This window comes from Vulpes vulpes, chromosome 2 (assembly GCF_048418805.1).
Source record: "Vulpes vulpes isolate BD-2025 chromosome 2, VulVul3, whole genome shotgun sequence".
NCBI classification, from domain to species: Eukaryota; Metazoa; Chordata; class Mammalia; order Carnivora; family Canidae; genus Vulpes; species Vulpes vulpes.
This window is the reverse complement of record NC_132781.1, coordinates 2,274,387-2,300,739: the sequence shown is the minus strand read 5'-3', so window position 1 is coordinate 2,300,739 and position 26,353 is coordinate 2,274,387. Positions and strand designations below refer to the sequence as shown.

Sequence of the window (26,353 nt, the reverse complement as noted above, 5' to 3'; positions counted from 1 at the left end):
TGTCGCATGAGGTTGGAAACCAGCCTTGCTGGACAGCACCTGCAAGGTGGCCTCCGCAGCCACTGTATGAACCCAGTGATGCTTACTCCGTCCCCAGGGGTCCACCCGGAGGAGCCTGATGCGCAGCCCGAGGGAGGAGCCGAGCCCGCCTTCCTGGACCGGATCCAGCAGCTGAGCACCGAGGAGGGGACGGTGGGGAGGATGGAGTCCGAGGGGAGCGACGAGGCGGAAGAGGACAGACAACACCTGGTGGTTCTGGACCCCGACCACGTAAGGACCCCCGACACCTGCCCGCCTGCTGCCCAGGCTCGCCTCTGCCCACGCTGCCAGCCCCGCCCCCACTTTGTCCCTCCGTTGGGGCCGCTGCTTCTTGAGGTCCCCCCTCATTTCGGTCTTATTCGCCCAGAGTCAGCCGTCCTCGACCTTGGTGCTGCCGCCGTGGGGACCCGGTCACTCCCCGGGGAGGGACCGTCCTGGGCGGCACCCCGGCTCCTCCTGCCAGACGCCAGGAGCACCCCTGCCCCTTAGCCGTGACATCCTGGATGTGGGCTGGGGGTGCAGTCACCCCACTCACAGCCGCGGCTCTGAGGGCACCTACTGGGTTCCCTCACCCTCTGGCGAGCCGGGCAGGCAATCCTGCTTGGGTGAGCCCGGCTGGAAAGCTGGTGCTGCCCACGGTGCAGAAAAGCTGGGCGGTCCTCTGGGAACAGAGGCTCAGGGCCCCTTGACCCCTCGGCCTCAGGGTCGGGGGCACCCAGGATCACCACTCCAGCTCAGGGCCCCTCGCCCACCCTCAGCCCTGGGGTCGGGGGCACCCAGGACCACCACTCCAGCTTGGGGCCCCTCACCCCCCCCTTGTCCCCGGCGTAGGGGGCATCCAGGATCACCACTCCAGCTCGCCCGGTCATTTTTGCCAAAATACTCACTCAGGTCTTCAGTGCATGGGACGGGACCGTGGTGTCCTTAGTCTGGCTGCCAGGGCAAGTCCCGGGCAGAGGTGGGGAGCCCCCAGCCTGGACGTCCTTCCTGTCGCCCCAGGGAGAGCTCTGGTGACTCAGGCCACGCCCGCATGGCCCGACCGTAACCAGGCTTGCTTCCCCGTTGTGCCAGCCGCTGATGGTGAGGTTCCAGGCTGCCCTGAAGAACTACCTGAACCGCCAGATAGAGAAGCTGAAGCTGGAACTTCGAGAGCTGGTGCGCGTCCGTCTGTCCAGCCCGACCGTCCCCCCCGCCCCGCCCCGCCCGGCGTGTGCCCGCTTCCCGTGACCGGGCTGTCTCTCTGCTGCAGAGCCTGGCCACCAAGCAGAGCCGAGGGCAGCGGCAGGAGCTGGGGGTGGATCTGTACGGGGTCCAGCAGCACCTGGCCCGCCTGCAGATGCAGCTGGAGAAGAGCCACGACCTGCACTCGATCGCCGCGCGCGCCCGGCAGCAGAAGGAGGCCGAGCTGCGGGCCGCGCGGCTGCTCTACACCCGGGCCTGCGAGGCGGCCGACGGCGAGCGCCGCAAGCGTAAGGCTGGGCGTCCCGTGGGCCGCGGCCACGGGGGGGGGGGGGGCCTGCAAGGCACCCCGCGTGCGACCACAGGGCTCCGAGGTGCAGGGCGTGGGCGCCCCCCGGGGGGGGGGGGGGAGTTCCGTGGTTCCGTGGGAGAGGAGGCGCCGTGGTTAGGAAGCAGCCGATGTGGAAACCCGAGAGGCAAAGGGGGAAGAGGCTGGGGGGAGGCCACTGGGCGTGGGCAGGTTTGAAGAGGCGGGAACCCCGGGGGAGGCCGGTCCCAAGCACACAGGCCCGGGGGACGCCCTGGGACCAGGCCCCTGCACCTGCCGGGCGGTGGCCGCCCTGAGCCGCCGCTTGCTGGCTCTGCTGTGAGCGTTTCCGGCTGTGGGTTTCTTTACGTTCTAAGTTTCTCCATCAACGACGTGATCATCACAGTGAGGGAGCAACCAACACAGACCCAGACGAAGACTGAATCACACGGACGCCCCAAGTGTGGCTGCAGAGAAAGGATCCTGACCCTGAGAGATGCAGAACTTTCTGGATTGACAGAGTCGGGCTAAGCGCTCGTTTACCAAGCATCCTCCCTGATGTCCACCAGTCACAGAAAATACTGAGAAGAGAAGAACGCGACCTCTTTCGTGGGGACGCAGGAAAGAGCCACGTGCGCTCCGGATGGGACAGGACACACAGGCCCACACGGCCTCCGCGCCAGCGGCCCTCAGTGGAGGCGGTGAACGTGGCCGGGGCTTCTGGAGAGATGAAAACATCCTCTTGGGCGTCGTGTCCTTTCTGGAGATCACCGGGACACAGGAAGCCGTTCAACCAGCAAGGATTCCAGAAACATCACGCTTCCTCCCTTCTGAGCACTAGGGAATTTGGCGCTGCCACCGCCCTGCCCCTCGGGCTTTGCCACTGGAGAATGTCCTCAACTGCCCACCCCACCTGGGAGGGGGTCACCGAACCTTCACATCAAAATGTGAGTGCTCGGCAGCACCTCCAGACTCGGGGGATGGGGCTAAATGGACAGAGCGGATATGTCCAGGGGCACGAGCCTGATGCCAAAAACAGACAGGAGTGCAAGCGTGCACCGGGTGGTGTTCTGCGTGAGACTTTAAAAGATGTCACATCAGGGATCCCTGGGTGGCGCAGCGGTTTGGCGCCTGCCTTTGGCCCAGGGCGCGATCCTGGAGACCCGGGATCGAGTCCCATGTCGGGCTCCCGGTGCATGGAGCCTGCTTCTCCCTCTGCCTGTGTCTCTGCCTCTCTCTCTCTCTCTGTGACTATCATAAATAAATAAAAATTAAAAAAAAATAAATAAAAGATGTCACATCAGTAAAATGAGAGCAAACCGTCAGGGGAAAAGGATACTTGGAATTAAAAAATATAACCATCTTGCCAAAACAAACAAAAAAAAGATCACTTAACAGACAAAGCAATATTGCCGAAAATCAAACATGTGAACCGAGAGGCCAGTATGAGGAATCCTTCCCCAAATTCAGAGCAAAAACTGCAATGGGTGGGACTTTTTGAGGAGGAGAAACAAGACGTGGAAGTCAGACCTGGGACCATCGACACCCATCAGGCAGAAGTCCCGGGAGATCAGGGGCCCACGGACGGCATCAGAGAACATCTCTGCGCGAGTTCAGCAAAGGTGGGTCTTCAAATATAAAGACGTACAGAAGGCCCGACAGCTGGAAAACAGAATAAACGTGCCTAGACACAGCGGGTGAGATTTTAAAAATTCCAAAGCAAAAGGGAAAAAAGTGCTGTCGGCCTCCAGGCCGGACAAAACCAGACTCTGGCAGGCGGAGAGCAACCCGCTGGCCCTGGCACGGGCCCAGGGGGACGCGGCCACCGGGGCACACGCAGCCCGGCCCACAGCTCCCATTCAGCTGTTGTTTGAAGGAAGGGCCAGGATCTTTTGTTTCTTGCCCTGGTCTTGTTTACTTTTTTTAAAGGCTTGCAGGTTATCCTAATGGGCAGTTGGGGCTGAGACTCACGGATCTCAAACATCAGTGACAAGGTGGCGATGCTCAGAACATAAAAGGACAGAGTCCCGTCCGCATGGAGATCATTGACCAGCCGGCATTAATGGCAAAGGGGAGTCCCCGTATCAGAGCTCCTGGCCGCGTGGAAAGCACTCCGGTAAGACCCATGACCTTCGCACAGTTTTCATCAACAAGAAAATAAGACTTTCTACTCGGAAGCCTGAAAAAGGACAAGTAAACTAAAAGAAATGGGAACGAGGAGTTAATAAAGCAAAATAGCAGAAACTGGTACCAAAACAAAACAAAACAAAACAAAACAAAACAAAACCCAAAAACAAAAACAAAACAAAGAGTTGACCTGATAGAGAAAAATAAAAATACTCAGTTTTTGAAACGACCAGCAAACTGAGTAAACCTGTGGCACGCCCGACAAAGAACAAAAAGGGGTGTAGCACAAGCAGCAAACCCCGGGAATGAGGACAAATCAGAGGCATTACTGCGTTTTTATTTCAAGAAGGCCACGCTCTGCACTGGTTTCATTATTGAAGACATTGGAAACGTTGTCCGGCCTCTATCTCCCCAGAAAGCACCAGTCTGTATGTCGCGGAGGAGTCCTCCCCGCTACCCGCGAAAGGAACAGACGCCCCCTGTGCTGCTCAACCCTGAGAGGGGCAGGGGGGGAATCTGGGAAACCTCTCAGGCTCGCTTTACAATGCTTAGGTTAGGATAAACCCTCCCTGCAAAGGCGACAGCCTCAAACACAGCAGTCTCCGCCCCGTGAGGCATGAAAATCCTAAATAAAATAGTAGCAGACTGAGTTTGGCCACATTTATTAAAAGAAAAACGCCCGGCAGTCAAGAAGAAGGGCTTCCCTGCAGAATTCAAGCCTCGTTTGAAATTAAGAAGCCTGCTAATTTGACACATTATATCAATAAGTTGGAGGCGAGGGTGGAACAAAGGATTTTCTGAGTGGACGTGGAATGTGTGTTTGCTACCACTTCCCAAACTAGTTCTCTATCTTGTTTTGAGACATGAACAAGAAACACTGGAGAAGGTGTTAGGACGGAGACGGGGACGCTGCCAGCACCCCCTGGTTCCTGCTTCAGGGGCTCCGGCAGGCAAAATAAATGAGGTGCGGATTTGGGACGTGAAATTCCCACTGTCTACCAATCGTAGATTGTTCACCTAAAAGATTTAAAAAAAAAAAAAAAGGCAGTAATAGAAACGGGAAAGAAATCCATAAAGTAGCTGAATGCCAGATCTAGCACTCTCTCCTATCCCAGTAATATCCAGTTAAGAACCAGACCGTTGTTAAGAGTCTCATCCACCACGGTTATAACAACCATAACATACGTAGAATAGATCTAAGAAGGAGTGAGCGGAGAAAAAAGGACAACATTTCACTAAGGGGCGTAGAACAGATTTCAATGAATAAAGCTCCCGTGTTACTGGGAGGAAAGCCACCCCGTATGCAGGTGGTCCCTGCCGTCCCGATTAACAGGCCGTTCCGTGCCACTCCAGTTAAAGTCCACGATGCGTTGTTTGTGGTGAACTTAAATTTATTTGACACAGTAATTTGTTTATTCATGTTCAAGGAGTAATCATTCAAAATTTGAGCTCCAGGATGGGAATCCCTTTCTTCCTCCTCCACAGAGGCGGATTATTGGTTCTTGTGTATTTCTTTTTTTTTTTTTCTTGTGTGTTTCTTTAAAGGTGTTTTTGCATGTAAAAGCAAAGTTACAAGGGCATCTTCTCTAAAAAAAAAAAAAAAAAAATCAAAGACCTGCATGTCACACCCACTGACCGAGGCGTGCTACAGAAGATTCCTTTTGAATATATAAAAAGCTCTCCATTCGCCACAAATTGATTTCAAAGTTGCCTTGGAAGAGTAAATGCACAAGAATACCCAAGAAAAATTTGAAAAGGGAAGATAATGAAGGAAAATTGTCCTATCGGGTATCAAAACACGGTATCAGTCGGCAGCAATAAAACCAGGACAGCACTGAAGGAAAAAACAAAAAACAAAAAACAGACACTCGGATCGATGGTGGAGAGCAGAGGATACCAGGAAACTCACGTGGGAATTTAGCTATTTACTGCAAATTATATACATGTACAGACTGCCTTTTTAAACCACTATATATTTTTTTTGACTGTTGGGTCTCCTGAAAATAAATACCCAGACCCCTATTTCACACTGTACAAAATATACAGTCAGCTACCAAAAATAAGTAAGTAAATAAATAAAGTAAAATCAGCTACTATAAATATTTAAGGAAATCACAGAAACGTTAGAAGAATATGGAAGATTGTTGTGTTTTTGTTTCAGTTTTTGTTTTTAATAAATTTTTATTTATTTATGATAGTCACAGAGAGAGAGAGAGAGAGAGGCAGAGACACAGGCAGAGGGAGAAGCAGGCTCCATGCACCAGGAGCCCGACGTGGGATTCGATTCCGGGTCTCCAGGATCGCGCCCTGGGCCAAAGGCAGGCGCCAAACCGCTGCGCCACCCAGGGATCCCTGTTTCAGTTTTTTAAAATAATTTTGGGGCGAGGCAGGTCTCCAGAAGCGTGATGTGAAAGTACGGAGACCAGAGAGGAGGAGTTTGACAGTGTTGCTCCTATGAAAACATAAAAACATATCAAGAAGCACGACAAAGTCAGAAGACAAACACAAATCAGGGCAGGGGGGACCCTGTTGGCACATCGGTGACAACCTCCATGTGTTCTGTGTCACGGTTCCGTTGCTGGGAAATAAATTCCCACAGACTTCGAGGCTTGAAACAAGCAGGTGTATCTGGGTGCTCACACAGCTCGAGGTCAGAGGTCTGGCTGGGCGCTCCCCCCCCCGTGGGCATCCTGAGGCCGCACCCTAAGTGCTGGTTGGCTGGTTCTCTTGTGAGCACCCGGGAAAATCCGACTCCGGGCTCGTTCACGTCGTTGACAGAATTCAGCTCCTTGCAGCTGCAGGACCGAAGTCCTGCTTCCTCATGGGCTGTCGGGGTGGGGGCGGCTCTCAGCTCCTGGGGACTGTCCGCGTCCCTCGCCGTCTGGCCCCTTCCCTCTCCAAGCCAGCTTTGCAGACAATCCCCTCTTAGAGGATCCCGTTCACCCTGCCAATCACCCTCACTTCCTCCACCTTGCCACTCTCGCTTCTGGAGGGCTCGCCTGCTTAGGCCAGGCCCACCTGGCAACTTCCCCTGGGACGGATAACACGACGTGGTCGCAGGGGGGCTCAGCAGGACCCGAAGGCCGCGGGAGCCATTCTCAAGTTCCACACCCCCCGCCTTTACTTCATCAAGACTTCTACGACGCCGAGCAAGGAGAGACGAGCGTCCCAGTAGCAGTGTGGCCGAGGCCGTGAGCCGGGGACTTGGGGGAGGGACAAACACGGTCATTAAAACAGTAAAACCAGGTTCGACTCCACTGATCTGAGAAGACTGCAAACGTAAACAAACGTTGGGAATACGGACTTGTAGTGACTCAACCAGCCACCGAAGCAAAGCAGGTGGAAGTCCGGGCCCCGGGGGCAGCAGGGCTCCCGCACGTTTCCGGAGGCTCGGTGCGGCGCTCGGTCAGCGCGGGCGGCCGTCGGGGCCGAGGGGGGCCGAGGTCCAGGAGCGGGCAGCGCGCCGGTTCCTCCTGAGGCCTCTCTCCTGGGCTTCCCGCCACCGCCGCCTTCTCCCTGTGGCCGCATCTGTGTCCTGATCGCCTGTCCTCGTGAGGACACCAGCCGAGAGGGGTTAGCCCCCCTCACGTGACCTCACTTTACGGTTATTCTCTCTGTAGAGACCCCGTCTCCAAAAGCAGTCCCCTCCGAGGCCTGCCCGGGCCACCCCGAGGCCTCCCGCGCCCTCCCTCGCCCTCCCTGGCGCCTCCCCCCACCCCCATAGTTCCTACCCACGCAGGACCCAGAGACTTCTCCCTCGGTGGGATTTTTACAGTCCCCTCGGGTGCAAAATAATGTGTTTCAGGGTTAAGCTGCAACCCTTCGAGGACACCTGCCACCCAGCACGGTGAATTTATATTTATATTCTACAAATCCATCTTCTGCGTGGACCAATCCACTTAGAAAGGAACGCTCCATGCGAGGGAGCAAACTGCTGTCGCTGGAGGGTTAGCTCCCCGAATGAATGGGTAATCTGGCCTTCTAACTCCATCCCCTGCGAGTTTTGTTAAAAGGAGTCAGTTCCTCGGAGTGGGGTCCCCTCCAAGCAGTGCATGGAAATCCGCCGTGTGGCTCTGAGTCGGGGAGTGGGTAGTGCCCGGCCTGCGCCCCACATGGCCATTTCCATATGGGGGGACCTCTGGCGGAGCTCTGCACCCCCTCCAGCGGGTTTCCCCCCAGGATGTAGGGCCCTACCTAAGACTTCCAACCTCTACACGGTAAGAAATCTGTAAAATTTAGCACGGGGCCTCCCAGCCTGCCCGGGTCTCAGCAGGGCCTTGGACCCCAGGGGCGCCTCGGACACGGGGGGCAGTGAGGCGCTGGTTGCTCTTGCTGGCCGTGGATTGCCTACGTTTTTGTCTCTCCAATTAGACTGCAGGGCTTCGATGGCAAAGTCAGGGTCGTGGTGGCTTAGGAGCAGGTTCCCAGGCTCGGCCCACAAGGCAGGAGGGGAGCGTGCGGGGGGCTCCGGGCCCCGAGGCCACGCGCCGGGTGCTGAGCAGCCGTCGTCCCCGTCCTCCCCCCACAGTGGCGGCTCTGCAAGCCGAGCTGGAGAGGCTGGCTCTGCACCTCTTCTACATGCAGAACATAGACCAGGACGTGCGCGACGACATCCGCGTCATGAAGCAAGTGGTGAAGAAGTCAGAGGCGGAGCGCACGCGGGCCGAGGTAGAGAAGAAGCAGCAGGTATTGTGCAAATTCGATGCAGGTGCAGCCACCACCAAACCCTCCGTTTCCCGAAAGCCCCTTTGCTCTGCCTCCCGCGTGAATTACCGCAGCCCCTGGGGTCTCTGGTGGAGGTCGGGGTTGGTGGGGGCGGATCCTGGAGCGCCCGCGGTCTCGCTCCCCAGGACCTTCACGTGGACCAGCTCACCACCAAAGCCAACCAGCTGCAGGAGCAGATCGCCCTGCTGGAGGCTCAGAGCTACGCGCAGGCCGAGGACACGCGGGCTCTCAGGAAAGCCGTGAGCGAGGTAGGAGAGCAGCCACCTGGTCCCGCCTCGCGGCGCCGGCCCAGAGCACCCCAGGGCCCCACTCAGCCCACCCGCTCCCCCACTGCTGCGTGTCTCCCTGATGATGCTGAGCCCGGGGCCGCCAGCGGGCAGGAGAGACTCGGTGCAGCGCCGCGGTCAGAGGCCCACCCTAGGAAGCAACATTGCTGGGCCTTCCTTGTTTGTTTGTTTTTTTGTTTTTGTTTCTGTTTTTTGTAAATCTGTGAGCGACTGTCTGCAGTCATGTGTTCAGAACAAGGCGAAGGAAACAAGCTGCTCTTATTGGGGAAAAGAAAATCCTTGAACAAAGGGACAGGCACACCTGGGTTCATAGGGGAGAGCGGCCCAGACTCTCCAGCCTGTGCACCTAGACTGTTTTCTTTTCTTTTTTTTAATATTTTATTTATTTATTCATGAGACCCAGAGAGAGAGAGAGGCAGAGACACAGGCAGAGGGAGAAGCAGGCTCCATGCAGGGAGCCCGACGTGGGACTCGATCCCGGGACCCTGGGGTCACGCCCTGAGCTGAAGGCAGACACTCAACCGCTGAGCCACCCCGGGGCCCCTCTAGAGTGTGTTCTAATCAGAATATCGGGGGGGGGCGGGGTGGTGAGAGGCAGTTTTTAATTAGCAGAGAGACTCTTAGGTTTATCTGAAGCATAAATTCAGGGGAATGGCCAGGGATCGTTCAGGAAGGGAAGTTCATGACAAGTTTTTGCCCGGAACTGAGGGGTTTCCCGAGACATGGGACTTCCTGTGCCAAAGCCAGCAGAGCCCCGGACACACCTGGGTGGAGGGTCACCCTCACATCACCCCATCAAACATTACCTGCTACAAAGCCCTGGCAGGTAAAGTAATGTGTTCCCGGAGTCAGGGGACAGACGGGCAGGCCACGGTGGCCCATGGGTAGAGCCCTGGAGGAAGCAAACGTTTACATAAAACTCGAGTGGGTTATAAATTAGCGGAGAGCAAGCGAATCGTGCACAATGCAGGAGGGATGTTTGGTTAATCATTTGGGGGAAAATTAAACCTTTTCCTCATACCAGACACTAAAATAAATTCCAGATGGGATCAAGAATTTAAATGGGGGAAAATGTACTGGAAGAAAAGAAAAAAATATATATATATATTTTTAAAAATCCGGAGCGGCAGAGGCTTTTGTAAGCACAGTCCCGAGAGCAGACCCTCTAACAGAGCAGACGGGGAGGGTGAGGCACATGGACCATGGCGCCTGCGGGTCGAGGGCACCAGCAACAAAACGAAAAGACGGGAGACCCACCAGGGAAAGACAGGCTGGTGGGGGGGAGAGATTGTGCAAAACAGTGAGAAGCCCCCCGAGCCCGGTTCTACTGTGTGCCTGATGGACATCCACGCGATGCTGTAACGTTTCCTCTCCTGACCTCCTTCCGGGCCTCCTGCCCCCTCCCTGCTGGGGGTGTCCCCCCCACACACCCAGGCAGGGCCGCCCTGTGTTCTCTCCACTTTGCCTTCCTGCACCTGACACAGCAGGTGCACCACAGACATCCGTGAACCAACGGATGAGGAACCGCTGAGAGCAAGGGCCTGGCAGGGACCGATCCTACCAGGCTCTCCAAGAGGAAGCAGCGAGGGAGGGGTGGCCCTTCCCTGCAGCCTCCCACCCCCCCCCAAAACTCCGCAGCCCCTCCCAAATACCACCTGGGCTTCATCCCAAGGAAACTACTGAAGATGCACACAAGTAAAAATGTCGCACATTCAAAACCCCACAAGTGGGACGCCTGGGTGGCTCAGGGGTTAAGCGCCTGCCTTCAGCTCAGGGTGTGATCCCGGGGTCCCTGGATCGAGTCCCGCATTGGGCTTCCCCATGGAGCCTGCTTCTCCTTCCGCCTGTGTCTCTGCCTCTCTCTGTGTCTCTCATGAATAAATAAGTAGTCTTAAAACAAAAACAAAAACAAAACCCTCTCTCCACTGCAGGCCTGCACAGAGATCGATGCCATTAACATGGAGAAGAGGCGCATCCTGCAGCAGTGGGCCACCTGCCTGGTGGGCATGAAGCATCGCGACGAGGCCCACAGAACCATCCAGGAGGCGCTCAGGTATGGGCGCACCCGCATCCCGGAGGGGCCGGGGGCTCGGGGTGGCAGGTACACACCGCTGGGCCCCCACGTCCTCCCAGGTGGGCCTCCCAGGTGGGCGCCCATCCCACTGGACCTGCTGGGACAAAGGGCTACACCTGCAGCCCCGCAGCCCCGCTTCGACGCCCAGAGCTCCCTGTCGTTCACCAACATTCAAGGCTTCTGAAGCCTTTTCAAACTTTCCGTGGTACCAGGAGCAGCAGAGCTCTCTGATCAGGGTTCCTGGGAGGATTGGGGGAAAGAGTGCGAGGAGAGAGGGGTTTTTACGTCTGGGAGAGAAAGGTCTCTCTCCGCTTTGCTTTCCACCCCCTGCGTGGGGAAACCCTCCCTGGGCGATTGTTCCGCGACGCGTGCCAACCAGGACCCTGACCTAAACTCCCCGCAGTGGGGGGAAAGGAAGAGGACCCCCCTGCAGACCCCTCGCTCCCTTCTGTGTGGCTTGGGTTGTCAGGGCCAGGGGGTCCGGGTCCCAGCACTGCCCTAAGTTCCCAACCCGCCCGAGGGATGGGGCCCCAGGGGCGGCGCCAGGTCCTGGAGGTCGCACCCCGCGCCCCGTGCCCACCTGGGGAGGACAGGGAGGAGCAGTGCGCGAACCACTTGTCAGCTCCACAGCACGGGGCCCGGGGGTTGACAGTAGGAGACACTTTCCGTTTGGGGCCTAATGATTAGGGAAAAAAAACAAAAAACAAAACAAAACAAAAAAACGAGGCGCGCACACTGCAGGGCTCCTGGCTTGGCTCGTTGGCTGTCGTGCCCTGGAGATCTTTCCAAATCTGAGCATGGAGACTGCTGGTTCCTCCCTCTCCTGGTGCCGCCGGGCTGCATCTGGGCGGCGGGCGGTGACCCACACCTGCTTCACTGGTGCTGCGGCGTGTACCTACGTCCAGGATTATTGTATTTTATGTCACGCTCCATCATTATCCTCTCTGTCGAGCCTGAAGTTCTGGGGGACGTACATGCTCAGATCTGCAGGTATTACTACCCCAGGAGGCTGCGACCGCCTCAGCCCACGGTGGCGTTCCAGAGCCCGGGGAGAGCTCAGCATGTTACACATTTGGACTGCACCCATCTGACTAATGGGGAAAAAATCATGTTTTTAGCACTATTTTCTTTTACTCTCTTTATTTTTTATTTTAATTTTTTAAAGATTTTTATTTTTAAGTAATACTATACACCCAACGTGGGGCTCAAACTCATGACCCCAAGATCAAGAGTCACATGCTGGGGATCCTTGGGTGGCTCAGCAGTTTGGCACCTGCCTTTGGCCCAGGGCGTGATCCTGGAGTCCTGGGATCGAGTCCCGCATCAGGCTCCCTGCATGGAGCCTGCTTCTCCCTCTGCCTGTGTCTCTGCCTCTCTTTCTCTCTCTGATATACATAAATAAAATCTTTAAAAAAAAAAAAGAAAAAAGAAAAGAGTCACATGCTGTAAGGACTGGGCCGGCCAGCCACCTCCTGAAATACCATGTTTTTATTTTATTTTATTTTATTTTATTTTATTTTATTTTATTTATTAATTATTTAATTTATTTTTTCATGAGAGACACAGAGAGAGAGAGAGGCAGAGACCCAGGCAGAGAGAGAAGCAGGCTCCATGCAGGGAGCCCGACGCGGGACTCGATCCCAGGACCCCAGGATCCTGCCCTGGGCTGAAGGCGGCGCTAAACCGCTGAGCCTCCCGGGCTGCCCAATACCATGTTTTTAGAATACACGCGCATGGCAGGTCGGGGGGGGGGATAGCTTAGCCAAATAGTGCTCACGCGTGCACGCACACACACGACAGCCCTAAGGAGTAGCCGCCGTCTGGTCCAGCTGTCCCTCCTACAACCACACGCGGCCCCAGAGGATGAGGTCCACCTTCAAGACACGTTCCCCCGTGGGACACCGTGAGAGCTGCGAGCTGTAACTGCAGAGACGCGCCATCTGCGTCCGCGTAGGGCTGAAGGAGGCGATCTGAGCAGTTTAACCGAAGGTCAGGCCGTCCCAAAACAGAATCCCGCCCCACGTCCGCCAGGCCGGCTCAGCGGCTGCAGGAAATGCCAAATACCAGCCCGTAGCGCAGAGTCCGTCTTGGAAGATGCAGGAAGGTCCTGGCGTCCTGGCTGATGGCCGGGTCGCCCGGTGTGAGGCCAGCACCCCTGTCGTGGTCTGGGCGTGGCGGGACCCTTTACCCTGGGGAGTCCTCGGGCCCAGAAGCCAGGGTTTGCCATCGTGTCTCGAGTGCATCTGTGTCCTCGGGGTCAGTTCACAGGGACGGGGCTTAGCAGAGGCTGACTTGAGAGTGAGAATGCCAAGGTCCGGCGTCCACTGGGAAATGTGAGCACCGAGGGGCTGATGCTTGACCCTTGACCAGCAGAGTCTCACCCGTGGGAAGAAGCACAGGGCCGGGGACAAGCGGGTCGCTGTTCAGGGAGTGTCGGGGCCCCGGGCCCCGCCGACCTCTTACTTCTCCCCAGAGCACCGCAGTCCGTCCACGCACTTGCCTCTGGCCGCTCCTGCCTCGACGGGCCCCTGCCGTCCCCCGCCCTCCTGACACCCGTGTGACTTTTCCTGATAACACGACGCCCTCAATCAGGTTCCAGCCAAATTCTGCTCTTCCTCTTCTTGGGGACAATCTCTGCATCGACGCCGAGTCTACAGTTTAACTCTTAGAAGATCCGATCTCCCGGTGCTTGGGGCGGGGGCACCGCAATATTGCCCCGTGGGTCTCATCCACGAGCTGCACGTTTGGCCGAAAGCCGGAGCGTTTCCTGTCTGCCTGCCTGCTGGGCCACCGCGCACTGTCATGAAAACACGGGGGAGGTCGACCCGTGTGGCTCGGTCTCGTTACCAGGCCCACAGCGCCTGCTGCGGGAGGGCTGGAGCCTTGGCCTCTACGGCGTCCACACTCCTTCGCTTTCATTCCCGCAGAGGGACGGGCGGCAGAGGCGCTCTCCTGACAGCCTGGGGTGGGGTCCGCGGCAGGTCAGGTGTGGAGCTCAGAGCCAAGCAATAATAACGGGATTTGACAGCCCCGTGCTCAGCTGCGCCTGGCGTGGCCCTGCAGGCCCTCGGAGGGCGGCTCTCTCATGACCTGGATTTGCCAGAAAAGGAGGGAGCGGTGGAAGGGCGTGTGGTGTGAGCGGACATGGGCCCTGGCACAGCGGCCCCACCGGGCCTCCCTCGGCTGGGGTCTGGCAGGTGGCACCGCATCCCTGCCGAGGATAACCCGGGGCCACGGCGCAGACAGCATCCATTCAAGATGTGCCCCCAGACAAAGGGGCGCGGCGAGGCCTTCCGGGACTGCTCCGACGCCACACTCCATCGCGCTGGGGGCGGCCGAGTGGCCAGCTGTCCAGCAGGGCTCGTGGAGGCCGGCCGGAACACCCCCTGATCTGGACCCAGCGGCCCCGGGGAAAGCCCGTATGTGACCTCTGGACCGGTGGTCACTTTAAAGACACTTTAAAGGGACACCTAAAAAAAAAAATAAATAAAAAATAAAGGGACACCTGGGTGGCTCAGCGGTTGAGCATCTGCCTTCAGCTCAGGCCGTGACCCCAGAGTCCCAGGATCGAGTCCCACATCGGGGTCCCCGCAGGGAGCCTGCTTCTCCCCCTGCCTGTGTCTCTGCCTCTCTCTCTCTGTCTCTCAGGGATAAACAAAACCTTAAAAAAATATAAAGACACTTTAAAGACCATGGCTAGCCATTGAGTGTTTGCAACGTGAGGGACGAAGTTCCAGCCACAGGTGAATAATCATGGTTGAGACCATAGTAAACACCAGAAGTCATATTTTCAAAGGAAACAGCTCTCAAAAGAGGCAGAAACCACAAACCATACGGGGCTTAGCCTCGGGAAGGGTGGCCGCCAGCTACACCTTACACTCCCTCGGGGCGGGGGGCACACCTGGGTCTCCTGGCACCCTGCCGGCAGACTTGTCTTACTTCCCGAAGGGAAATGCAGGGACGGCCTGGTGCAGAGCCCCCTGCCCCGGGAAGTTGGGCTGCAGCAGAGATGCCTCCAGACCCCCAAGCAGATTCCCTCTCAACCCTTGAAGGGATCAGGCCCAGGCGCACGGGCCGTGCTCTAGACTGCACCGGTGTCGTTCTGTTGTGTTGGTTTTTTTCTATAGTTGTCTGTTAATCAAGTAAGTTTTTAAAGTATGTTTTTAATTTTAATTTTTTCTAAAGATTTTATTAAATCATGAAAGACACAGAGAGAGAGAGAGAGAGAGAGAGGCAGAGGCACAGGCAGAGGGAGAAGCAGGCTCCATGCAGGGAGCCTGACGTGGGACTCGATCCTGGGTCTCCAGGATCACGCCCTGGGCCAAAGGCAGCGCTAAACTGCTGAGCCACCCTGGCTGCCAAATTTTAATTTTTTTAAATTGTTATTAGGGGATCCCTGGGTGGCGCAGCGGTTTAGCGCCTGCCTTTGGCCCAGGGCGTGATCCTGGAGACCCGGGATCGAATCCCACGTCGGGCTCCCGGTGCATGGAGCCTGCTTCTCCCTCTGCCTGTGTCTCTGCCTCTCTCTCTCTCTCTCTATCATAAAAAAAAAAATTAAAAAAAAATAAAATTATTATTACTGGTCCAGTAGGCTCCACACCCAGCATGGAGCCCAGGGCAGGGCTTGTTTTTCAACTGGTGGCCAGAGTATCCAAGGTCTCCATGGGTTGTCTTTCATGTCTAGGGCGAGATAAGACCTTTTCCAGAAACTCTTTCTAATCTCTCTTGAGCTTAACCCCACCGAGTTTCATCCCTACCACCCCATAGGAACCATGATAAATCATATATACTGACTCCATTGTATGGACACCCAGCGTGAAGCCCAACGCGGGGGTTCAGACTCACGACCCTGAGGTCAAGACCTGAGCTGACTGAGACCAAGAGTCAGATGCTCAACCCACTGAGCCACCCAGGCACCCCATTAAAGCTCGTTTTTTGCTTTTTTTAAAAAAATAACTTTTATCGAGGATCAGTAATCACATTCCAGGAAACGTGAAAAACAAAGAGAGCGGTTTACAACACCACTGTCTTCTTCCTTTGGTGACAATGGCAATTTATTAGCATTTTGGGCACTCACAGGCATCTCTTCTCCCTTGCGTATGTCTCGCCGCGTGTTCAGACTTCTGTCGTGCAATTTGTGACTGCGTCTCTTTAAATTGGACGTCTTATTTTTATTGTCGGATTTTAGACATTTATAAGGCTGCTACTTCCTAAAAAAGAAAATGAGTAGCGTTTTCATTTTTAGTTGGGTTTATTGAGGCTAATTTATGTACAAATTTCTCATGTATAAAAGTTCTCCTTCAGTGCACAGCTTTGTGAGTTTGGCAAGTGGACGGAGGCAAGTACCCCCGCGCCCACCGCATAAGGGGCCGCTTCCTCCCCCCCAAAGCCAGCGTCCTCTCCCCACCTCCGCCCACCCGGCGAATGCCCCTCCAGCCCTGTCCTTTCCAGGATGTCCTGCAAATGGAATCACGCGGCGTGCAGCTTTTCCCGTCTGGCTTCTTCCACTCAGCTCGCTGCTTCTGAGTTTCATCCCCACGTGGGATGTTGCAAGATCAGTTTGTCTCCTGTTCTCGCTGAAGAGCACGCCGCTGTGTTCCTCAGGTCCCCAGTTGACGGACCTCCCGTTGCTTCCAGTTTGGGGGTGTCATGGGGAGAGCTACGGTGACAGCACGTACCGGTCTCGGCGTGCACGTGTGAGTCCATTTCTCCTGGGCGAACGCCCAGGCATGGGATCGCTGGTTAGCGCATATTTTACATGATAACAAACCGTCAGTGCATTTTCCAATTTGGTTTGTTCCATTTTGCATTTCCCCTCCACCCCACAGCAGTGGGCCAGATTCCCAGTTACTCCCCCGTCCTCACCAACACTTGGTGTTGTCAATCATTCTAATTTTAGCCATTAAATTCAGCCATTAGTAGCTGAATCGTGGTATCACACGGAGTTTAAATTTGCATTTCTAACGCAAATGACTAATGATGTTGAGCATCTTCTCAGGCTTATCTGCCACCCATATCCCTTCTTTTGCTCATTTTTAAACTGAGTGGTTCATCTTACTGAGTTACAAGACTTGATGTGTTCCTACATACAAGTCCTCTCTTTTCTCCCAATCTGTGGCTTTGTCTTCTCACTCTCACATCGGTGACTTTGGAAGAGCAGAGACTCTAAATGTCGATGAAGCCGATTAATTAGGGTTTTTCTTCATAGCTCATGCTTTTTATGTCCTCTCCAAGAAATCTTTGCCTGACCCATCATGAAGTTTCCTTCCTCTATCTTCTGCTAAGCTCTTCCATGTGGGTATGTGGCCCATCCCAAGGTTATGTCTGTCACGACATGAGACCCAAGGTCAGTCTGTGTGCCTGTCTCCAGCAGCCCCAGCACCACTCTCCATTGAAATGCCATGTCACCTTTGTCAAATATCAATTAGTCATGAGTGTGTGTGCGTGTTGGTGTGCCTATCTGTGGACTCCTTGTTGTGTCCCATCCATCTATCTGTTGTTTCACCAATACCACATAGTCCTGATAGCCATAGCCTTATAGAAAGTCTTAAACTCGGGTAGTGGGAGTCCTTGCACTTCTCTTGCAAAGTTCTTTGGGCTAGTTGAGGTCCTGTAGATTTCCATATAAATTTTAGAATTAGTTTGTCAATTTCTGGGAAAAAAATATATATGTACTTCCTGGGATTGTAATTGGAATTGTGTTGAGTCCATAGATGTGCCTGGGGAGAATTAACACCTTAACAATATTGAATCTTCTGCTTAATAAACATGGCAGAACTCCCCGGTATCTTTTAAAAACTATGTACAGATGTTTATTGCTACACTTGAAATTAAAAAAAAAAGGCCAAAAAACTGGGAAGAGCCTAATTGTGTATCATGAGGGTGCTTAAATTATGGCAGGGTCATCACTGAGACCTGGTCATTGAGAAGAACCGAGGCGATTCCTGTGTGCGCTGCTATTGAATATCTCTCAGATAACACAAGACGAAGTAAGGTGCAGAAGAGGATCTACTAAGCTGCTATTCATAGCTGTTTCACAGACAAATATAATGCTTAAGGAAGCATGAAATAGATCTGGAAAGACGTCGAAGAAATAGCTGGTTGCCTGGGAAGAGATTTGAAGGCCTGGGCATAGACGTGAGAAAAATGTGGAAGGCGTTATTCCGGTTCAAGGGAGAAAGCATTTTCTGATATTTTGAGTGAGAACTTAGTCGAAGGGTAGGATACTACAGGTGGAGAAAGGGCTGTGTGTAGCACAGCAGCAGGACGTCTCAGAATGAAGGGAAACAATGTCTCACACACAAACGAAAATTCTGCTTCCATCACCGAGCACGTATGTTTGACTTGACATTAGTGACAGGTACTTGCACAGCCAGTGCCCAGAGGGGAAATGACACGTGGTGCACTGCAGCCATGGGGCGCGCCGCTCGAGTGCCCTGAGCTCCAGTGCTCACGTGAAACTGGCACAGCACCCTCCCTTTCCAGGATTGCTCTCCTGACCAGTGACGGTGGGTGGATCAGGCCCCCCGGGGACAGTGACTCAGCCCCCTGGCCCTTCACCCTTACCCTGTCTTAGAAGAGTCTTGGACTCAAAATGTGCAGTGGCTCTGCCAACGTGCTAGGAGATTGGCTACTAGCAAGAGTTGGCCTCCCACTTGTCCTCCGTTGGGCGAGCCCCCCCCCCCCCGCCTGGGCACAGCCACAGGCTTGGGCGCTCTGATGCCCCAGCTTCGCTCTCTCCATCCCGGCAGCGAGTGCCAGCACCAGATCATGTCCATCGACGGTGAGATCGAGGCCTACAAGAAATCCATCATGAAGGAGGAAGAGAAGAACGAGAAGCTGGCCAGCATCCTGAACCGCGAGGAGACGGAAACCCACCTGATGCAGAAACTGACCACGCAGTGCCTGAGCAAGCTGGAGGCGCTGCAGAACGAGTTCAACACCTACCGCCTGGCGCTGCAGGCCACGGAGGACGCGCTGGGCAAGGCCCAAGTGGTACGACCGGGTCCCCCCGCCCGCGGGGCGCGTCCCTGCGGCCTCCCCCCCAGCGCCCGCCTGCCCCTTCCTTTCCAGGAGTGCACGGCCACCACGGGCGAGCTGCAGACCGTCCACCAGGCCATCCAGCACGAGCTAGAGCTGAGGAGGAGGATGGACGCCTCCATCGTGGAGAAGCTGCAGGAGCACATGACCTCCAACAAGATGACCAAGTACTTCCACCAGCTCATCCTGAAGCTCCAGAAGGAAAAGACCAACCTGGTACATGCCTGGTCGCACTACGGTGGCGGGGGCCGGGCGCCTGGGTGGCGGGCGGGGAGGCAACGCTCAGACCCAACGGAGCACACTCAGAGGAAGCCGGGTGAGCGAGGGGCCCTCAGCGTGTCTGCTCCCTTTTCACTTTGTGCTAGTTGTAGAAGCAAGCACTTCTGTTGTAGAAAACCTGGAAATACAGAGGCACAAAGAGGCAAATAAGACATCTATAATCCCACCGTCCAGAGATAACCTCCCCTAACAGTTGAGTTTATTTCCTTCTGGAACCTTTCCTGAACACGCACGCTCATACTCACGCACACGACCAAATATGTGCACACACAAGGTCACACGCAAACACACATGCATATAAACATCCCATCCCGATGCACACGTGAGCCAATGCACACATGCAAACACACTTGTACTCACACATTCGTGCAAACAGACACATGAACACACGGATTGCACACACCTTAAACCACATAGGGTTCTTTTCATATATTGGTTTTAAGTCTATTCTAATTCATTTTCATTAATTTTACTGAAATATGACATACAGAGAAAAGTGCGCAGATAGTAAGTGTAGGACTCCACGAATTTTCTCAAGGTGTAGATACTGTTCTATTTTACTTTGAACACAACATTTTCCATGAAATGGTCCTCAAAAACCTACACTTTCTGCATGACATCTCATCATACAAATGTATGTATTTTGCCTAAAAATTCTCACTTCGAGTTGTTTATAGATCTTAAACATCATAAGCAACTCGGCACTGAGCATGCCGGCCATGCACCTTGGTCCACACTTCGGAGGAGCAGCTGCTACAGCAGAAACCCTGGTCAAAGGTTAGGGGAGGTGGAGCCTGTGTCCCGCTGAGCCTGGCCATCCTGGTCTGGGCAGCCCCCCCACGACCGGAGCCCTCTCCTGCTCTCCCAGGGGTCTTGCTTCACTCTGAGCTGTGGTCGGGGGTCCCTGTGTCCTTCAAAAAAGCAGTTCCTTATGTGAATCGTTCCTTCTTTGCCTCTTCTGGCGGTGTGACCCCCTCTGGCGTCCCCTGCCTCAGTGGGCCCTCTTGAGGACCCCATGGAGGCCTAGAGCACACCCCAGCAGACGGCCTGCCCCACGGGCCCCCTCAAGTCTCAGGAGGAGCAGTGGGCCCACTCGGCCTGCTTGCGTGCAGCAGCAGTGCCACAGACATATTTCTTTGCTCTCCAGCCCACTGGAAGCTTCCATCTGAGGGGTGAGAGATGCAGGGGACGTGGGCCACTCCTGGCCTTAGGGTGAGAGCGTGAGTCCTGTTCCCATGATCCTGGCCTTTGCCTGCCCTCTTTCCTCATATGAGACACCTGGCAGGCTTTGGGGTAAATCTAACGTTCATTCCAATGAGAGCACAGTGGCTGGGGCGCCGGAGGCAGTGCCCCTAAATGCGATCGATCGCCACCATTGGGCAGGTGGATACTGGCCAGGAGGAGGCCCAGCTGGTGGGGCTCACCTGTCCTCCCGGGAGGGTGGGACTGCTGTCTACCTGGCCGCAGCCTGAGGCGTCCCATCCCTCCCGGACCCCTGGGAGGAGGGCAGCTTGCTCCTGGCCTGGCTATAGCAAGGAAGCGGGGAGACAGGGCCGTACTCAGCTGGGTACCCCGGGAGGTCCTGTCTGATGCTGGGGGCGTCCCACGCACCCTTTCTCTGGGACATGCAGGCAAGACTACCTGCGGGCAGTGAAACTAGGGACCCGGGCTATACCGGAGAAGCTAAGGAGCACGATGTGTGTGAAGTAAGCCACTGGCCCTTCCACCAGGCTGTGCCTGGGGGCCACCAGCCTCCCGGTCAGTGGTACACACGCGACCGCCGACGTCCAGCGGAGGGCAGTAAAGACTCTCGGTCCCACAAATTCATCTATCAAGACTGCCCGAGATGCAGGTCCGGCTCTTTAAAAGGGGGGGGGGCTCTTTTTCCAAACTGCTCAACCCCCAACCCCCCAGGATCTGGAGCTGGGGTCCAGGCACGGGCCACCCATGGGTCTACAGGTCAGCTCAGGACAAGCACTGACATTCCAGGAGAGGCCAGGGTGGTCTCAATGAGAGTGGGCAGTGCAGGAGCAGAGGGGCGCAGTCCCAGGCAGGGGCGTGTCCGGCTGGTGACCAAAAAGAGGCTCAGGAATGGGAGCCCCGTAGGGTGGCAAGCACAGGGGAGGAGGGGGGGACCCCCGTGAAGACCCGGCCATCCCACACGGTCCTGGCAAAGAAAGAGACAGGTGGCTTCGCCTGAGCTCCGAGGGCCGCAGGGCTCAGGAGCCTTAGCACGGCAAGTGGGGTGACCGAGACCCTGGAAGCTCCTGCTCCTGGCGGAAAACCGAGGAATGCTGGGTGTCCTGCCGAGTCACTCATGGTGGCCGGTCAGAGAGGGCAGGGCCTTGGGGCAGAGCTGAGACGACTCTGGGGACAGGGAGCTGGCGGGAGCCAGGGGCCAGGAGAGAGCTGAGGACTTGCGTGGGCAAGAGCTGGTGGGTGGGACGGTAGGGTCGGGGCAGACCCAGAGCCCGCGCAAAGACCCCACTTCCAAAGGGGCCTGAGCGGCTGTGCCCTGCTGCGGCTCCCTCTCTGGTTCTCACACACATCCTCGCAGTAAACCCTCCGTCCGTCACGGGAGGATCAAGTGAATCCTGAGAGCCACCACGAGAGGCAGGGGAGCTGGTCAAGACGTTTAGGACAGCGGGTGTGCCCTGAGAAGCCTTCAGCTGCTCAGCCATGGCTGAAGCCCCCGACCCTGGAACCCAGGGTTGGCAAGAGCCCAGGGTCGGGGGCCTCCGCCTGGGTGGCAGGTGACACCCCAGTGAGAGTCCTTCTTTCCACGACCATGCCTGGCTTTTCAGCTAAAAGACACTTTTTTTCTGTCCCACCGAGTACGAACTAGAGGTGGTTGTGTTCGCCACGGCATCCCTTAGAACAGGAGCGCTGGAACAGGTCGTAAGCCCGCAGGCGGAGGAGTGGGTGTCCTTCACCGGGACCCACCCGCTGTCCCGGCCGGCCCCTGGGCACCGAATCCAGAACCGTGGGACAGGACGAAGGAGGAGTGCTGACAACTCTGACCTCCTCCCTATGTTGCAGACAGAATGGAGTATTACGCAGCCATCGAAAATGACATGAGCACAGAGGTCAAGGCTTAGCTAATCAGGGGGCACCTGGGTGGCTCAGGTGGTTAGGTGTCTGCTTTCGGCTCCGATCGTGATCTTAGGGTTCTGGAATCGAGCCCCACATCGGGCTCCCCACTTCTCCCTCTGCGTGTGCTCTCTCTTCCTCTCTCTCTCTCTCTCTCTCAAATAAATAAATAAATAAAACCTCTCTTTTTAAAAAAAAGATTTAGCTAATTAAAAAGTGGCTTCCAAACTTACATGCAGAGTGTGGTCCTGTCTCTGGTTTTGGGAGGAAGATGGAGGGGAGGTTTATATGAAAAGGCTGTAAGGGAGGATAGGCTGACCGTGTGGCAGACGCTCAAGGAAATGACAGGCCGGGCCTGTCACCTAGAGCCCCACCCCACCTACCCACCCAGCCCTGCCCAGGGAAAAAGGAATGTTCGTTTCCTTCTGCTAATTCAGGTGACACATCTTTCCAAAATCGACGGTGACATAGCTCAGACCACCCTCAACATCACAAACACCAACTGCAGGCTGGACATGCACCAGAAGACGCTGGGCGAGCTGGACAAGGAGGTGAAAAAGGTCAACGACCTCATCACCAACAGCGAGAACGAGATCTCCAGGCGCACCATCCTCATCGAGAGGAAGCAGGGCCTCATCAACTTCTTCAACAAGCAGCTGGAGCAGATGGTCTCTGAGCTGGGGGTGAGACGGGGGGCTGCTTGGCGGTTGTGCCCGGCCACCTCGGGAACCCCTTACGCTCAGAAATGAGTCCCCATGGGGGGGCACTCCTTTCCCGGCCCCTTCAGTGGGTGACGTGGCACCAGCGCGGAACGCTCCAAGCCGGGCGAACCTTCTTGTGTCGAGGTGCAGAGGGTCAATATTTGGGGCCAGACGGTCTCTGCCGAAGCTACTCACCCCTGCTGTCCGGGCCGGAAAGGCCGGTGATACGTAAACGGATGTGTTTGACTAAGCCGTACCTGTCGCCCCTGAAATTTGACCATATGACTTTCTCCAGGCACAAAATTTTCTTTTTTTGTCTTGTCACGCAAAGGCAGTGGGTGGGGCGTGGCCCGCTGACCGCTGCTGTGAGTGAAGTGGTCTGATGAGTTTGAGGCCTGAGTCCTATAGGAGACCCAGGCGTCCCTCGCATGCCCCCCCCCCCGCCAGGGGCTCCAGGTCTAGGCGTAAGATGGCCCGCTGGGGCACGCTCTCAGGTAGACCCGAACCCCGGAGAGCCCCCGCAAAGCCGCAGCCCGAGTGGAAGCCGAGGGAGTCAAGACCCCGGCCCTGGACCACCTGCTCGTAAAACCTCCAAAGCCCCTTTGGGGTAACCGAGGCCCCGCCAGCCCTGCCCTTGGCCCCTCAAGGCTGCGGCACGGGGGAGAGGGGGCCACAGGGTCTCCCACAGGGAGCCGGGGGGCATCCGGGGAGGGGGGGAGCCCTGGTGCCCCCGAGGAAATGCCCCCAGGCATCGTACAGATGCGTGACCTCAGGGCTCCCCGCCCTCCGCAGCCCTCCCGGAAAGCACACCTGGGAAAACAAGGAGGCTCGTTTTGCTTTTTCGGGGACCATCACTTTTAGGGGGAAGAAGTGGGGCCCCTGGATCTTGAAATCAAGAGGCTGACGAAGCTGATGGAAGAACACAACAGCAACGTGACGCAGGTCCAGGTGACGTGGCTCCGCCTGCAGCAGGAGATGGTGAAGGCCACTCAGGAGCGGGAGGCGCAGCTGGTGGCCCTGGACACGTTCAGGAAGGAGGTGCACATCCTGGAGCAGAAGAAGCTGCGGGTAGAGAGTAAGCGTGGGGCGCGAGCGGGGACTCCTGCGGCTCAGCCCCGGGAGGGGGGTCCCGGCCCTCCACCAGGCCCCGAAAGCCAGCCACAGGCTCGCAGCCCCCTTCATAAACATGAGCCCGTTGCCCCGTCGCCGGCACCGGAAATACCGAGGACACGTACCGGGCTTGCTAAGTGCACGGAGTAAAGGTGTAAAGGTGCCCCCGGGGCGAGGAGCGCGGAAGGCCTGCTGTCCTGCCGCCAGGGGCAGCCTGGCTGGGGGTGCAGACGTGCGGAAGCGACTCCGGGCTCATCCCCCTGCTCGGGCACACGGGGGACACCTTGCGCCCCAAACTCAGGGCTGTGGGAAAAGTCTTTCTTCCTCTGCAGCTGAACTTAGGAAACTCTCCCACCAGAGCCTCCCCGGCCCCTGTCTTGCCCCCGATGGTGTAAAGACCAGGGGTCTCTGCTGTGCCAGGGCGCCCCTCGCGGCCCCATCCACCCCCAGGGCCCCCCACTGAGGGATCCTGGTTCCGCCTGGCCCCACCTGGGTCTCCGACCAGAGATCCATGCAGGTCAGCTCGGCCCTGCGGCCCCACGGGAAAGCTGCCTGGTGGTCGGGGCGCCCTCCGCCTGGACACCTTCGCCCTGAGGTCCTGCTGCCTTCCCGGCCTGCCCTGGGGGCACCCAGATGCCTCTGATGGGGATCAGGGTGGTTGTTCTCTGCCCCTTGCCCCTGAGCTGGGTGGGGCAGGGCCGGCCTGAGCGCCAGCCAGGTCCCCGCGGGTGTTCTCGGGGCAGGGGAGCTGCCCCCACCACCACCCCGGCCCCCCACCTCTGGCTGCCCACACAGGGCACCAGCTGCCCTGTCCAATCCCTCAAAGGGCCTGGCTTTGCCAACGGAGCCCAGGAAGAGGCTCCCGCCCTGCGGCCCAGCAGGGCCCTGACGGGGTGGGGGCCGCCTGGAAACACGGGGCTCTGCCCGCGTCCCCTCCCTGCAGGCAAGATCGATCAGGAGAAGAAGGAGCAAAAGGAGCTTGAGCGCCACATGAAGGATCTGGACAACGACCTGAAGAAGCTCAACGTGCTGATAAGCAAGAACCGGAGCAGCTCCGAGGGGCTGCAGCAGGACAACCTGGTGACGGAGAAGGAGTTCGTGCGCTCGCTGAAGGTGGGGTCCCGCGCCCGCTCCAGGCCCCGGGGCTCCCGCGGGGGTGCAGGGCCCTGGTGTCCCCCGGCTCACCCCACAACACGCCGCGCCCTGTCCCCGCGCAGGCCTCAGAGAGGGAGACTATCGAGATGCAGGAGAGGCTGAGCCAGCTGCAGGAGGAGAAGGCGGCTATGCTGAACAACCTGGTGGAGGCAGAGTGAGTGCCCCCGGCCCCCGGCCCCCCGCACCCCGGCCCCCCGGCCCTGCATCACTGCCCCTGGGCAGCCCACGGGCGCCCACCACCCCGCTACACCTGCCTGGGATCTACACCTGCCCAGGAGCGGCTCCGCAGCCCACGCGGGGCGGGGAGGGGTGAGGGGGTTCCAGGGAAGAGCAGGGTGCCGGCCACCCGCCTTCACGCACCCAGCTTTAGGGGGTGTGGAGAAAATGGAGCGCCTTTCTTTTGGGATAACGTTTTTTTAAATGATTTTATCTTTATGATGGCTGGCTGTGAGAGGCACCCACCCGCAACCGCAAGCGTCCTAACCCCTAACAACGTGTGCAAACCGAGACGGAGAAAATCACACCTAATTCCAACTCCCTCCCTTTAATGGGGAAACCACTGTGCAAACATCTTTCCCGTCTGCTTGCTTTTAAAACAACAACGAGGCTGTTCTATGTGCTGCCCTTTGAGGCAGTTTTTTGTAATCATGAGAGACACAGAGCGAGGCAGAGACACAGGCAGAGGGAGAAGGAGGCCCCATGCAGGGAGCCCGACGTGGGACTTGATCCCAGGAGCCACCCGGGCTGCCCCAGCTTTTTCTTCCTTATGGAAACTTCTATCCCGTGCATGTGGGTTTCTCATGATTCCTGATGTCACCTGCTGTGTCCTCTGCCTCTCTTCTTATGCCCATGGCTTGCCGGCGTCACCGGCTGGCAACCCTCTCTGTAAAGAGCCAGATGGGCCATGCTTTCAGCTTTCAGAGCCGCACAGCCTGGCCGAGGCCACGTAGGTCAGGTGTCACAGCTCGTGAGCCCCCATGGACGACACAGAGGCAGACAGGTGTGGCTGGGCACCAGCAAAACTTGACCAGTGGATGCAGAAATTTGAATTTTACATTCTTTTTTTTTTTCCATACTCAGTCTTTGAAATCTGTGTGTTGTGTCCTTATGGCACACCACGATTCGGACTCAGCTGCGTTCAAGCACTCCGTAGCCACATATGGGCACCGTACCCCATGGGACAGGAGAGGCCAGCGCTGCTGGCAGCTGGTCTGGCTGTGACAGTGTCTGTGGGTCCACA

The 26,353-nt window shown here is 56.6% G+C and overlaps 1 protein-coding gene across 1 annotated transcript in view; it reads left to right on the top strand.

The window, feature by feature from the left end:
* The window catches only part of CCDC40 (coiled-coil domain 40 molecular ruler complex subunit), a 42,159-nt gene that overhangs the window by 8,540 nt on the left and 7,266 nt on the right, over nucleotides 1-26,353 (top strand). The window contains exons 5-16 of the mRNA XM_025999897.2: nucleotides 98-270; nucleotides 1,111-1,194; nucleotides 1,289-1,508; nucleotides 8,181-8,338; nucleotides 8,503-8,625; nucleotides 10,596-10,717; nucleotides 18,490-18,733; nucleotides 18,812-18,994; nucleotides 22,585-22,830; nucleotides 23,710-23,923; nucleotides 24,902-25,071; nucleotides 25,176-25,267. Of these exons, the coding sequence (XP_025855682.2) occupies nucleotides 98-270; nucleotides 1,111-1,194; nucleotides 1,289-1,508; nucleotides 8,181-8,338; nucleotides 8,503-8,625; nucleotides 10,596-10,717; nucleotides 18,490-18,733; nucleotides 18,812-18,994; nucleotides 22,585-22,830; nucleotides 23,710-23,923; nucleotides 24,902-25,071; nucleotides 25,176-25,267 (2,029 nt within the window). The remainder of the gene's footprint in view (nucleotides 1-97; nucleotides 271-1,110; nucleotides 1,195-1,288; nucleotides 1,509-8,180; nucleotides 8,339-8,502; nucleotides 8,626-10,595; nucleotides 10,718-18,489; nucleotides 18,734-18,811; nucleotides 18,995-22,584; nucleotides 22,831-23,709; nucleotides 23,924-24,901; nucleotides 25,072-25,175; nucleotides 25,268-26,353) is intronic.